Source organism: Heterocephalus glaber, unplaced genomic scaffold (genome assembly GCF_053883595.1).
Source record: "Heterocephalus glaber isolate CG9 unplaced genomic scaffold, H.glaber_assembly_v1.0 deba00000331, whole genome shotgun sequence".
NCBI lineage: Eukaryota > Metazoa > Chordata > Mammalia > Rodentia > Bathyergidae > Heterocephalus > Heterocephalus glaber.
Window position 1 is genome coordinate 32,305,764 of NW_028258142.1, and position 14,161 is coordinate 32,319,924.

A 14,161-nucleotide genomic window follows, 5' to 3' on the forward strand; every position below is an offset into this window, starting at 1 on the left:
CTTGATCTCCAGGACACAAAACTCCTAAAGCCCCTGTAACTTCCTAAGTAATAAGAGTGCTAAAGGAGTGTCTTCTATTACTCATAACAAGTCCCTTTAGACCACACCTGAGCTTATGGTAACGAGATAAATTTTGGAAATGCCCTGGGGTGAGGCCTGGTTGCTAGAGGGATTCAGTTAGGAGGCTGGAACTGTCTGCCCCATCCCCTGGCCTCCCAAGATGGGAGACGGTCTGGACACTGAGTTCAATCACCAATGGCCAATGATTTAGCCAATTACACCTGTGTAAAGAAGCTTCCACTAAATTAAAACACACATGGGCCAGGGATTTAGCTCAGTGGTTCTAGTGCCTGCCTCAAAAGCGCAAGGTTCCGAGTTCCATCCCCGGTACCAAATAAATAAAACACACACACACACACACACACACACACACACACACAGCTTCTGGGTTGGTGGTGAACATTTGAGGTGCAGGGTTAGCTTAACATTTGAAAATCAATTACAGTATAGGCAGGTATGGTGACACATGCCTATAACCTCAGCTTCTTGGAGACTGAGGCAGAGGGCTGAAGCATGAGGATGGCAAGTTGGAGACCAGCCTAGGCAACTGAGTGAGACCCTGTCTCAAAATAAAATTTAAAAAGGGCTAAGGGGGCCGGGGATTTAGCTCAGTGGTTCCACAGCCTGCTTCGCAAATGCAAGCTCCCAGGTTCGCTCCCAGGTTCAATCCCCGGTACAAACAAACAAACAAAAAATCCTTTGGGGCCTGGGATTTAGCTCAATGGTTTCACCGTGCCTGCTGCGCAAGTGCAAGGACCGGAGTTCGATCCCCGGTACCAAAAAAAAAAAAGGGCTAAGGATGTGGCTCAGTGGTAGAGGGCTTGCCTAGCATGTGCTAGACCCTAGGTTCAATCTAGCACAGCAAAAAATAAGTAAATAATTTTTTAATTAAAAAATTTAAATAATAAAGTGTTTTGTTCATTGTGAACAATGTAATATGTGTAATATGTGACCTTGTCCTAGTATTACAACCTGTTCTTAACTGATAAAACCCATTTAAAAAAAAACCAACCTGTAACTATTTCTGGATATGAAAAAAGGGAAAATTTTGAGACCGTCCCTAAAGAGTAACTTAGTTTGTATATCGGTTTAAGGCGTATTCCACAGTCCCTTGATTCTGCCTTCCTCCCTTTCCTTAGATCTCGTTTGTTGGATTTGAAATCTCGCGAGAGATCAAGTTCTCATGAACTCTCCCAGGAGCCATTGCTCTTCCTCTTCCTGTAAGCGGCCAGAGGTGAGTGTTGCGTTCTTCTTTTGCTCTGTGTGTTTAATCCTCCGGTCATCCTTGCCATCCTGGCCATGTGGGCGGCGGGGTCAAGTCCGCCGAGAGGGGACCTCTTCAGGGTTCGATTCATCGGTTGAAGAGGTGTCCCTTTGTGCGGAGGGAGATGGCGGAGCACCCGGCTTATTGCGGAGAGGCCGGCCGGCTTTTGCGGCCTACAGAAGAACGTAATGAGCGGGAATAGGGAAGGCAGGGCTCATTCGCTGGTGTGGGCACTGGTACCCTGTGGTCTGACTTGCCTCTGACTGTGGAGGTCCAGTGTGTCGAGGTGAGTAGTGAACGGTTTGTGGTGCATTTGTGGCCTTAAAGCGCGAAAGTCCGGAGGAGATAAAGTTGAGTGGAGGCTTTACCTGTTTCGGCAGTGTGCTGCAATTAGATGACTCTTGGCATGGGTAATAGGCCAAAAGTCTGTGGAAAGCCTGCGTTACTATGAAGCTGCATGAGTGGAGGAGGCTTCTATACAGAGGGAGGGAAATTGGCCTTGGGGTTTGCCATGCACGCGCATCATATTACGCTTGGAAGAGCTAAGGTTGGACTGAAACAGTCTTGTGTTCCAGAGGGAAAGGAGAGGGCTGATAGGCTCATGTCACTGGTAATCAGTGCTGTAGTTACTGGTGTGAAGACGCTGAGGGGAAGAAAGGGCTGGCTAGAGAAGAGGATGGCTGTGATAGTGACATTTCTTGGGATACCTTTGGATTAAAAATGAAAACAACTACTCAGAGCATTCGTGGCATCCGTACTTAATTAAATTATACTAGTTACTGAAAGTATTACTGACTGAGAAGTGCTGTCTTGCAGGTGACCTGTGAAAATGGTTCGATACTCTCTTGACCCAGAAAACCCCACAAAATGTGAGTAGAACATAACTGTCTTAACTGTTTTGGGGTGAACGTAGTAATACACCCCAAATTAACAAAACCTTTTTATTTTCTAGCATGCAAATCAAGAGGCTCAAATCTTCGTGTTCACTTTAAGGTATGGGAATTATGACGAGGATCTAGTTTTACATTTCAAGCTCTTGCCTTAAAAAGGTAGCTGTGATGATGTCTTTCTTAGGACACCTTTGGATTTACCATGAAAATTAATAAATTCTGAGCGGCTGCCTTTTACTTAGAAATTATCAGGGCATAAGGAGACCTTTGATTTAGAATTTGAGGACGTAAAGCTATCAGAACTACTTGAAGGGAGTGTGCAGGTCAAGATGGGACACAAAAGTATGAATAAAATATATTGGAATTTAAACATTTTACTGTGAATAAATTTAGGGTTGGGTTTAATTTTCCTTAACTACAAAAACTTATTGACTCAATGTTGGCTGTAAAATAGTACTTTGATGTGGTTAACTGAAACTTTATTACTCATATTTAGAATACCCGTGAAACTGCCCAGGCCATCAAGGGTATGCATATCCGGAAGGCCACCAAGTATCTGAAGGATGTCACATTGAAGAAACAATGTGTGCCATTCAGGCGTTACAATGGTGGAGTTGGTAGGTGTGCCCAGGTGAGAATTGTTAGTTGATATTTGAAAGGAATGGAAAGGTGAATCGGTGGGACAATGGCTAAGATCTGGCTTTATCAGGTGCTTTCTGGTTGCTGTGATGACAATCTTAGGACACCTTTGGATTAGCCATGAAATAAAACATAGTCTGAGCAACCATGATGTTGGATAAAATAAGTTGATCTTGATTCTAATGTTGATTTAAACCAAGAAAAATATCTAATTGCTTCATTTTCTTTCAGGCCAAACAGTGGGGCTGGACACAGGGCCGGTGGCCCAAAAAGAGTGCTGAATTTTTGCTGCACATGCTTAAAAATGCAGAGAGTAATGCTGAGCTTAAGGTATCCAAGTCCTTAACATCCCTGTGTATTTGCAAATTAGATGATTGCTTCACCTTTATATCCTTGGTTGTCTTGGTTCACAGTAATTCTCATGCCAAAATTTTGTCAAAATCTTTCCATAAATAACCCTGATCTTTTATCCTTGATGTTTGTAAGACATTTTTTCTTGCTGGGAATGTGTAGCTAGTAGAGCATTTGGCCCACCAGCATTCAGGGACCAAAAACACATTTCTTTCACCAAATACCTGTAACCTTTCCTGTGGTGTGGACCTTTTTGGTAATGTGGTTGTCAAAGTGACTGCCTTATTAATGGTTAATGTGGTTTGATGCCCACATTTTTTTTTCTTGATACTAGGGATTGAACTCAGGACCTTGTCTTTTGCAAGGCAGGTACAGTTCCACTGAGCTAAATCCCCAGCCCTGATGCCTACATTTGTAAGAAAGAAAAATGTTAAATTTCAGATAAAAGTTAACAGTGATAGTTGACAAAACATGAGTTTCTCTGTTACCCTTTTGCATCTTGAGAGTCTAGCTCAGAGCTGGAATTACATTTATTATCAAGGCTTGGAAATTAGCTCTGCCTTATCCTACACTTCTCACCCTTCTTTGCTGACCTTTAGGATCATTCACTCGAAAACATAATAGCCCAGCATGGTGGTGCACAGCTGCAAACACTGAGGCAGGAGGATTGTGAATTCAAAGCCAGCTTGCAACATAGTGAGACCCTGTCCCAAAACAGATTGTTAAAAGCCTGGTGCGGTGGTACACACCTGTAATCTTCACTACTTGGGAGGCTGAACCAGGCAGATTGCAAATTTGAGGCCAACCTGGGTAATTAGGCAAGATCATCTCAAAATTAAAAGGTCTAGGGGCCGGGGATTTAGCTCAGTGGTTTTGCTGCCTGCTGCACAAGCACAAGGACCCGAGTGCATGCAGCTCAGTGCTAAAAGCAATTGCCAAGCTTGTGTAGGGTCCTGAATTCAATCCTCAGTACTCCAGCCAAAAAAAACACTTTTTTAGACAGGGTCTCAAACTATGTAATTCAGGCTATCCTGCCTGTCAACCTTCCAAGTGCTGGGATCACTCAGCTTTAAGGGGAAAAAAATTTAACGCATTGAATTCAGTGGTAATTCAGGTGCCAATTTTATTAAGACAGGGGCTTGGGCATGGTTGGGAGTCAGTATTTTCCAGTGGTACAGTTTGTGGTGTTAGAAGATACCTACCTGATTCTTGTCTTCTCTCTTCCCAGGGTTTAGATGTCGATTCTCTGGTCATTGAACATATCCAGGTGAACAAAGCACCCAAGATGCGCCGCCGTACTTACAGAGCTCATGGCCGGATTAACCCATACATGAGCTCCCCCTGCCATATTGAGATGATCCTTACTGAAAAAGAACAAATTGTTCCTAAACCAGAGGAGGAAGTTGCACAGAAGAAAAAGGTAATGAAAGACTTAGTACCTCAGTTTTGTTTATGTATAACACTAGAAAGATGTGTGGTTGCTGTGATGACTATCTTAGGACACCTTTGGAATCACCGTGAAAGGAAACTTGTTCTGAGCAACCCTTTTACCTACTTTTTTGACTTTTGTGACCCCTAATTTGTTTCTTGACTACAATATAATTATTGCCCAACCTAGATTGCCTTAGCTATGTCAAACACTGAGTGCTAATAAGGTTATTTTTAGTAAATGATCAAGTTCATTTCTTAAAGCCAAGAAAGAACCTGGGAATGATTCTGTAGTTTTCCCTTCACGATGAACTACTGATGTTATTGCCTAAATTTTATTCTCTCCTTGCCCTTCTTGTCCTTACTACTTGGGCCTTTACTCCTCAGCATAAGTTGAAGCCCTCTTGAGATCTATTGTGGTTTCTCCTAGAAACTTAATGGTCCTATTTTTTTTTTTTCTTTCTCTAGATATCCCAGAAGAAACTGAAGAAACAAAAACTCATGGCACGGGAATAAATTAGGCATAAAATAAATGGAAATAAAAGTAATGTTACTTGTCATTATTAGTAAACATTTTAGGTATCCTTACAAGATGGATCAACTGGGTTTAATTAATTTTGACTCAAACATCCTAGTTGTGGGTTTTTTGAGATAAAGCATATTGCCTAGCCAGTGATGGCAAACCTTTTAGAGGTTTCAATGATACCAGCGCACTGCAGCACACATGGCATAGGTTCACCACCAGTGGTAGGCTGGCTGAACTGGGCTAAAGCCAGTCTACTTCAGCCTCCCAGTCTGTTGATAACTTTTTGCATAAAATGTTATTAAAGCTTCTGGTTTAATGGCTTTACCAAATGCAGTGGGGGGCCAAGGGTTTAGCTCAGTGGTTCTGCTACCTGCCTTGCAAGCCCAAGGTCCCAAGTTTGATCCCCAGTACCAAAAAAAAAAAAAATGCGGTGGGACCAGGTGTGGCCACACAAGGCAGGAGGATCACTGTGAGTTAGAGGCCAGCCTGGACTACATAAAAAAAAAAAATGCAGAGGGTTTCATAGCTTAATAGAGTTGAGCATCCCACCACCACAATACGTTGTAAAATATTTTCCTTGTCCCATAAAGAAAGCTTGGAGTAGTCACCACCTGGCCCATACTGGGGAATGAATCTAGCGTCTTGGCACTGAGCTATGAGGTCTCACTAAATTGCCTAGACATTTGCATTCTTACTGAAGCCTTAGGGATTGCTGGAATTACAATGCTGTACACCCACCATCACTTGGCTTAATTTTTTGTAATCCACTGTGCCTTTGCCATGCTTGTGTTATTTATAGATGGTGCTGCTGTGAATCTGCTTACAGGTTTTTGTGTAAGCATATTTTCCAAAAATGGAATTGGCACCTGTAACCCCAGTGCTGTGGGAGACTGGAACAAGAGGCTAGACCCCATCTCAGGGCTGGGGATGTAACTGCAAAGGCCCTAGGTTCAATCCCCAGTATAGAGGGATGAGGACGGGCATTGCGGTTGATAGCGACATTTGAGATGTCTGACATTTTCAGAAAAGCTCTGTACAGTTGCAGTGTTTGAGGGCTACAAATAATATACTTGTGTGGTTGTCACATACTAATGTTTTTTTGGTTTTTGGTGTCGGTTGAACCCAAACCCTTCGCACGGAGCTGTATTCCCAGGCCTTTGAGCCTTGGTCTAGTATAAGTTCCCGGGGCTGGGCTCTTATTTGACAACCTCTGTTCTGGTGCTGGTGACAATCCCACAGGCTAAGGATGCGGTATACCACCAAAGTACATCCCAGCCTCTTAAACTCTCCTGTCCCTGACTTACTGTACTTAAACTGGCTTAGCAAATAGGCAAACCACAAGTGCATCTGAAGACAAAGTATACAAGCGAGCCACGGAACATTTCCTTTGGGTATTGAGCCACTGATAACGCGTTATTTTCCCAACAATTCCCTTTTTCTATATTCAGAGATAAGGTCTACCTCAGTTTTTCTCAGACTGGTACATCAGGGAAGCCCGGCTCTGCCAGCTGCCTCCACCAACCCCGCCTGGGTGCCAACGTTAGGATTTGTACGTCCTCGCGCTGACGTAGCGCGCCTTTGTCAGCCCTGCGAAGGTGCCCATTGGCTGAACAGCTGCTCGCCACGCCCACCGGAAGTGCGGAGTTTGTCTCCTGGCCTTCGGGGTCGCGGGGAAGCCGGGCTGCTGTCGGAAGGTTTGTGTGGGTTTGTCCGGGTTCGGCCGGGACGGTTTGTGGGGTTCGCCGCTCGCGCGGCGTTTCGGATTGGCTAGACAGGCTCCAGCGCGGCACCGGCACGCAGTCCCGGGCCGGTGCGCGACTCTCCTGGCCGCCTAGCCTTGCGGCGGCCTGCGTTCCAGTACACCGCTCCTGCCTCTGACGGTATACCTCGCTCCTACGCGTGCCCTGTCGCCTGCAGTTCTCCGCCCTACCACCCTTCGTGCCCTCCCCCCGCCCCGCGCCTCACCTTCGTGTTCGTTTAGTTCTCTGCCCTGGCCCGCTGTTGTCCTCCCTGTGCCCTCCTCTTTTTTCAGTCGACTTTTACTCATCCCGTGTCCATTGGGTTCCTTCGAAGTGGCTTTCTCTTAGTCTTGGACTAAGTCAAGTGAAAGATTCTTCTGCAGTGCTTTTAATCCATTTTGCTCACTTTGTTTGCTTGCAGAATAGTTAAAATGATGAATTTCTCTTCGCCACCTTCTAGGCTTTTCTAACCCGTTGTCCACGGCGTAAAATGAATGATTTATGAGGATTAGGAGATAAATACAAATAAATACCTTCTGAACAGACCTAAAAGGTTTTACGAAAGCCGTAATTGTGGCTTAAGTGATTAGTAGCATTTGTTTTTGAGCGTTTACATGTGTGCAAACTTATTTAAGACATCAACTACGAAGGTAAAAATAAATTTTTATAATGAACTGACAGTCATCAATTTAACTATGCTGGTAGAATTTCCATCTGTTTTGAAGGAGATAGTTTTTTTTAAGGTTTAGTAAAAAAAGAAAGAATTGGGCCAGGGATTAGCTCTGTGGCGCCACGCCTGCCTCGCAAGCGCAAGGTCCCGAGTTCAATCCCCGGTAGCAAAAAAAAAAAAAAAGAAAGAAAAGAAAAAAAGAATTATGATCGTTAAGATTTTTGAAGGCGGCGGCAAAAGTTTAGAGCCAGGAACCCAGAATTAGGAATTCTAGTCTTAGCCAACTCTGTTAACCTCTGTGAAAGTTGTGATCAACAATTTTTGGATCTTTTTATTTTTCTTTTTAAAATAACAGTATGTGAAGACACTGAGCTTTGTATCACATTATCCAACCCATACTGCATTCTTGAGATGGGAATATCTTGGTGTAACTCTTATGGGAAATAGGATGCAGTCTGATTAAATAATTTGCCCAGAAACACCGTGTAGAAAGTGGGTCTTAGGTTGAAGCAGGTCTCAAGTCCAAGCAGCTCCAGTGGAATCTGTTTACCTACTAAGCCATGGTACCTGTAAGAGGTTTGCACCAAAACCTTACTAGATCACCTCTGAAGTCTCTGTAGCTCAGATTCTAAGTATCTGTGGCCACAAATTAACCCTTAAAAAATGCTAAAAAATCACCTCTCATTTGGCTTATTTAACCCAGAGAATATGTTGTTTAAAACTTTAGAACAGATTGCTTTGGTAGGTTCTTAAAATTTTTTTTTTTTTTGGTACCGGAGATCGAACTCGGGTCCTTGCAGGGCAGGCAGCGGGCAGAACCACTGAGCTAAATCCCGGCCTTGAACCTTGTATTTTTAAAACTGGCCATCCTACTCCTGCCTTACTGTATATTGAAGCTAGGGCCTCACGCAAGATAGGCAAGTGCTTAAGCACTGAGCTGTATATCTCCAGCCCTTTTTATTTTGAGTCAGAGTCTTGCTAAATTGTCCAGGCTTGCCTCCACTTGAATTCTCCTATCTCATTTTCCCAGGGTGCTAGGATTTCAGGTGTGTCCACTACACGAAATTTTGAGTTAACTTTTGTATTAGCACACCTTAATTTATGTCCTTATAAAGAAAAGAGGGCTGAGGGTTGTAGCTGAGTGGAAGACCACTCAGCTTGCATATGCATGGCCCTAGTTCAAGCACCACCACAGGAAAAAAGGGAGGATGAAGAGAGAGAAAACAAAGTATATCAAAGGAGAGTTGTTGCTAGGTGTGGTGGTGCACACCTGTGATCCCAGTACTTGGGAGGCTGAGGCAGGAGGATCACCAGAAATTTGAGGCCAGCCTGAGCTACATAGTGAGACCCTGTCTCAAAAAACAAAACAAGGGCCAGGGATTTAGCTCACTGGTTCCGCCACTTGCATCGCAAGTGCAAAGTCCAGACTTCAATCCCCAGTACCAAAAAAAAAAAGAGTTGTTGCCTGGGAAAGGCCTGTTGATTTTTACCCTAGGAATCTTCCAAAGTCAGATGTTGGTAAGTTTCATATTACAGAATTTGCCTTTAGTGTTGTAAGATTTGGCTAATTGATATTGTCAGACCCTGAAGCTTAGAAATGGGGAGTTAATTCACCCTAAGTGTACTCTACATTTAAAGGGAATATAAGTCATAATGTGTTGTGCCTCCATATCTTTATCTGTCAATTACAGATAAAGAGCAAGGGTAATCTGCCTCCTTGTTTTGTTTTTTGTGGGTTAAATGAGTTGGTGTTTGTAAGCTGCCTGGCACCTACCAAGTGTCATTGTCTTCCATTTATTACCAAATTTATGGTTGGGAACAATGATTGGAAAGGTTTGGACACTGGCATCTCACCATTCATGTCTACCACCTGTTGTTCTTTTACCTTGCAGATAACAGCATTTTTTTGTTTTTGAAAATACCTTTATTTTTATTATTTATTTATTTTGGTTTTTTGAGACGGTCTTGCTATGTAGTTCAGGCTGGCCTTGTACTCACTATGTCCTTCAGGCTGGTCTCAAACTCATGGTGATGCTCCTGCCTTAGCCTCCCAAGTGCTGGGATTACAGGCATGCACCACCACACCTGGCGGCAGCATTTGTTTTTTTGGTACTGGGGATCAAACTCGGGTCCTTCTGCTTTCGGGGCAGGCAGCAGAACCACTGAGCTAAGTCTCTGGCCCTGGCAGCAGCATTTTTAATATACTCAACAAATAATGCTTTAAATTTTTTCTTTGTTGTAGATTTGACACCTTAGTCCTAGGTAAAGACCTTCCATCACTCATCTAAAGTGAACTAATTTTTCCTTCATATGTATCAGCAGCTTACAAGCTCAAGCCTGTGACAATGGTGTGCATTCCTTGCATAGTCATTCCGGTTCTGCTCTGGATCTACAAAAAATTCCTGGAGCCGTACATATACCCTCTGATTTCACCTTTTGTTAGTCGTATATGGCCTAGCAAAGCTATACAAGAATCCGGTGATAAAAATAAAAGCCAAGGAGACTATAAGGTAAGAATTTTCAGATGCCCTGACTAAGGTAAAGGGGTGGTTCTTGGGTAATACTTGGTTTTTACAAGGGCAAATTTTCTTTAAATTTAACTTTATTCCATTCTGCCCCTCCCCGCAAGCCCCCTCCCCTCCCTATGTACAAAAGCTTTGTTTCCATTTAGAAGGGCAAGTTTTTAAAACAAGAAGCTTAAATATTTTGTCTCAATTAAAGTCAGTAACATTTGGCTTAACCTAAGGTTTTAAATGAGGCCTCTGATGAATGCCTTTGTCCCTTGCCTTATGGCCAAAACAAATTGCAGGTTTTTTGAGATTGAATATTTAGACAATTCTATTGTCTTTGGCACTGGGTTCACCTTTGTGTTCCATTGTGCTAATGTAGTCAACCTATACATTTCTGGAAGCAAAATTGTTTGTCTGTTTTTAAAGAGTATGGCTCTTAGAATATCTTTTATCATATTCTAAAAAATTGTTTTTTCATTTTAGGGTGCAGACATAAGCGGATTAGCAACAAAAGGGCCAACAGAAATCTCTGATAAAAAGAAAGACTGATGCCGTTTTCCCAAAGGATTTCAATTGTTTTAAAAACGGACCTGACCATATAAAGCACCTTCTTTGTAATGATCTCTGACCTTTTTCTCTGAGACCAGAATTCAGGATAGACAGTTTAGATATTCACCTGATACTAATCAGGAAATACATAATATTTATATTTAAAATATATTTAGTTGTATTTAATGACCTCATTCCTAGTTCCTTGTTCATTAAAGTAGCTTTCATTTCTAATAATATGAACAAATTGAAGGCTTGTGCAGTAGACACTTTGTTACTAAATCAGTACTTAAAATCCTTGGGCCTCTAGCATTTGTTCACATGAATTTTACTGCTGTGTACTCTAATTTCTGTGGGTTTTTATAATTTGAGTGGAGTAAATTATACCATGGAACAGGTGATAATGATGTGAAACATAGAGGTATAATTACTGTCCAACATAGTGGAGCAGTTTATCCATAAGAAACTATTATTTATTGCTCTGAGAAAAATAGAAAAGTTGGAAATAGGAAACTTATTTGAAAAATGAAACATCTTTTACATAAATGTCCAGTATATAAATTCTAACTCTGTTGCATTCCTTCTATTCCTACAAATATATTAAAGATTCAGTTTATCTAGTGGCTCTTTCGTCTTTTAAAGTCTTTATTTGAAAGGACAGTTTTTCACCATGTCACAACACAGTTTTAATAATGTGATGGCATCTAGACAGTGGTAGGACAACAATTAGCTTTTGTTCCCTAACAGACCCTCCAAAATTGAATGGTTTCAGCAGTGATTTGACTGGTCTGGGTTCATGTATACAACTGGGGCTCTGGTCTTTCATCGTGGGCTTCTTCACTTTAGTGTAGGGATGTGTAAATACTCGGAGATGATGAGCTACATCTTTATGGCATGCATATTTTCTCTGAAGGAGGGAGAAATTAGAAGGGCCTGTGCTTGGGTCCCCAGTGAAGTCCATTGTTTGATTTAAGTCAGTAGGTCTCAATTTTTCTGCCCCAATCCACCTGAGGATAAAGTACATTAGCAGTCATATTGAGCTGATTAATTTTTTTGTGTGTGTGGTGGTGGTGGTACTGGGATTTGAATCTACGGCCTCTTGCACATTCAGCAAGTGTTAATACCACTGAACTACATCCCCAGCTTGAGTAGTTTGTTTTTATGGTATAAAAACTGTATTATAAAAATAGCAAACCTTTGTAGTAAAAAAGAGCATATTAAATGACAAGTTAATGTACTTTTATTGTCTTCTTCCCAAGCCACAATTTTAACTAGTTTTTTGTGTAGCCCTTTAGCAATTTATTTTAAAATGTTTTTATTGAGTACATACATAACTTGTTTAATATGTCCTTAGTCCCCAAATGCTTTATTCATTGAGATGTTGCTTTTGATATTATCTCCACATTTCTAGGCTATACAGTGTTGCCTCAGTTCATGAGCTTAATTTGTTCCACAGTTCTGGGGAAGATGGCTCCTTTTATGTTCATGTGGAGAAGATGGCTGTGGTCATGTTTGTCACCAGATGCAAAGTTCACGAACCGAAGCAGATTTTTGCCAAACACTCCTGTTTGTGAACTGAATTGTTCACAAACAAAAGCGCTCATGAACTGAGGTGTTACTGTATATATGTATGTGTATCCAATATATGTATATATTTTTTTGAACCAATCACTTCTCAGCCTTTTGGCTAAGATCAAGAGTAGTATATTTTTTTGAACTAGTCTCAGTGTAGCTCAGGTTGGTCTAAACTCATGATCCTCTTGCCTCAGCCTCCTGAGTGCAGATTACAGATATACCACCATGCCAGCTCTATTCTGCGGTTTGTTTTAATTTTTTTTTACTTCCATTAGTACATGTTTGCAGTACATAGTCATTACATTCATTGAGGGAAGTTGCCACATGTACATAACACATCTAAATTCTCCCCCACCCCCATATCAAGGATCAAACTCAAGGCCTTGTGCTTTTGAGGCAGGCACAGTGCCACTGAGCTAAATCCCCGGCCCACATCTAAATTCTTTTTACTTACCCTTACCCTTCTCTCCCTGCTCCCTTTTCTAGATCCTCTTCACATTTGCAAAGGATGTATTCACTATTTATACTGCTATTTTACAAGACTGGCTTGCTGTCATGGTTGAAATGCAGCTGCCTTATGCTCCCTCTGCTCCTATACATCCTTCCTGTATGCTTTTCTTTCTTGGATTGGAGTGGGAGATTCTGGGGATTGAACCCAGAGCCTTGTGCATGCTAAGCATATACTCTACCACTGAGCTATATACTCCCACTCCCTGTGCTTTTACCAATTTTCTGTAAGTCATTAATCAGCATTTATATTATGACTGCCAGATGCCTTTCATTTGTCCCTCTAAATCTCTGCTACCTATGTCCTGCTTTTCTGCCCAAGAAAGTTGCATGAGTTATGTCAACAGCCTTTCCGTTCTAGGTTCTGCTGGGTTTGGACAGTAGGGATGTCCAGCAAGAGATGCAGAAGCAAAAGAGAATACATGGTGCTTATTCCCTTGGCCCTCACTGCTAGATCTGTTCAGGCCATCTGTTCCTCAGCCAAGTCACTGGTATCTTCAGGAGGACAAAGGTGGCTGATTGCATGGGACTCTTCAGTTTTTCTAACCTCTCTTGCCATTTTGGGTCTAGAGGTGGTAGCATCTTTACTGGCTCTGGGTGCTATCTGCTTACAGGGACCCTGATAAAATGAGTATGTAATACTGCATGCTGCACAGGTAACAAAGCATGCTACAACTGAACTTCCCTTTACACACAAGTATTGTTTTTCCTAGAATTACTGATTACATCTGTCTTCCCATACTTCTCTTATCTAGTTGCCTAACTGGTACACAGTTCATGCTCAGGACTTGCCTTTAATTTTTTTCCGTAGGACACCAGTCTTCTAATTCAGTGCTCTTGGGTGGTTGAGGATAAAAAATTTTGAAGTATTTCCCAGATGATTCTGATTCACTGATAACCCCTTTCCTAAGGGGTTTTGCCAATACTATTTTTCTTATTTTTATGGCTGTTTGGGAAAAGCTATCAGCTGTCCTTGGACTGTGTTTTCTGGCTGTGGTTTTATACCATACAGGTGCTCTCTTGCTTCAAAATATCAGTCCTAATGTCTGCCATTCTATACATAAGAGCTGCCTTCCTGATGAGAACTATCATTCGTTAAGCACCTTATGCCTGGCGCTGTGCAGGGGTATTTCATACACATGAATGTATCTGATCTCCATAAAACTTTGAAACAGTCCAAAATACCAACTCATAGAACTTAAATATGTTGTGGCAGGTCTACTTCACACACATTTCAAGGTCACACTCATAACCTACACTAAGGAGCCATAAACAGTTTCTAATACTGTGATGGCAACACTTTACTGAGCAGAAATAGGATGACTTTCAACTAATCAGTATGTATTGGTGAAATTTTTTTAAAGTTCTAATTTTGTTCACCTTGCAGCATGACTTTTGAATTTACCTACTTTTCAGTAACTTATTTCAGGCTTAGTAATTTTAACTGCATTTG

At 41.9% G+C, this 14,161-nt stretch overlaps 2 protein-coding genes and 3 non-coding genes across 9 annotated transcripts; all 5 read left to right on the top strand.

Moving 5' to 3' along the window:
- Positions 1-1,270: 1,270 nt before the first annotated feature.
- On the top strand, positions 1,271-5,180 carry Rpl17 (ribosomal protein L17). Of its 2 annotated transcripts, none has more exons than XM_021236609.2 (7): positions 1,271-1,294; positions 2,141-2,193; positions 2,277-2,317; positions 2,711-2,845; positions 3,085-3,183; positions 4,433-4,624; positions 5,101-5,180. In XM_021236609.2, the coding sequence occupies exons 2-7, from the start codon at positions 2,154-2,156 to the stop codon at positions 5,146-5,148; spliced, it is 555 nt and encodes a 184-aa protein (XP_021092268.1). In that variant the 5' UTR covers positions 1,271-1,294; positions 2,141-2,153; the 3' UTR covers positions 5,149-5,180. The 2 variants fall into 2 exon arrangements, with proteins under 2 accessions (XP_021092268.1, XP_012931439.1); XM_013075985.3 differs by having other exon boundaries at positions 1,292-1,610.
- Positions 2,378-2,442, top strand: LOC147830091 (small nucleolar RNA SNORD58). Its single transcript, XR_015445027.1, has one exon. It is a non-coding gene; the product is annotated as a small nucleolar RNA SNORD58 (small nucleolar RNA).
- Positions 2,935-2,999, top strand: LOC147830092 (small nucleolar RNA SNORD58). The gene has a single exon (XR_015445023.1). It is a non-coding gene; the product is annotated as a small nucleolar RNA SNORD58 (small nucleolar RNA).
- On the top strand, positions 4,683-4,747 carry LOC147830093 (small nucleolar RNA SNORD58). Its single transcript, XR_015445022.1, has one exon. It is a non-coding gene; the product is annotated as a small nucleolar RNA SNORD58 (small nucleolar RNA).
- Positions 5,181-6,611: 1,431 nt separating the features above from the next.
- Positions 6,612-11,249, top strand: CUNH18orf32 (chromosome unknown C18orf32 homolog). Of its 4 annotated transcripts, none has more exons than XM_013075986.3 (3): positions 6,612-6,852; positions 9,890-10,077; positions 10,561-11,249. In XM_013075986.3, the coding sequence occupies exons 2-3, from the start codon at positions 9,913-9,915 to the stop codon at positions 10,624-10,626; spliced, it is 231 nt and encodes a 76-aa protein (XP_012931440.1). In that variant the 5' UTR covers positions 6,612-6,852; positions 9,890-9,912; the 3' UTR covers positions 10,627-11,249. The 4 variants fall into 4 exon arrangements, with proteins under 4 accessions (XP_012931440.1, XP_012931441.1, XP_021092269.1 ...); XM_013075987.3 differs by having other exon boundaries at positions 6,661-6,852; positions 9,887-10,077; XM_021236610.2 differs by having other exon boundaries at positions 6,849-7,038.
- The last annotated feature ends 2,912 nt before the right edge of the window (positions 11,250-14,161 follow it).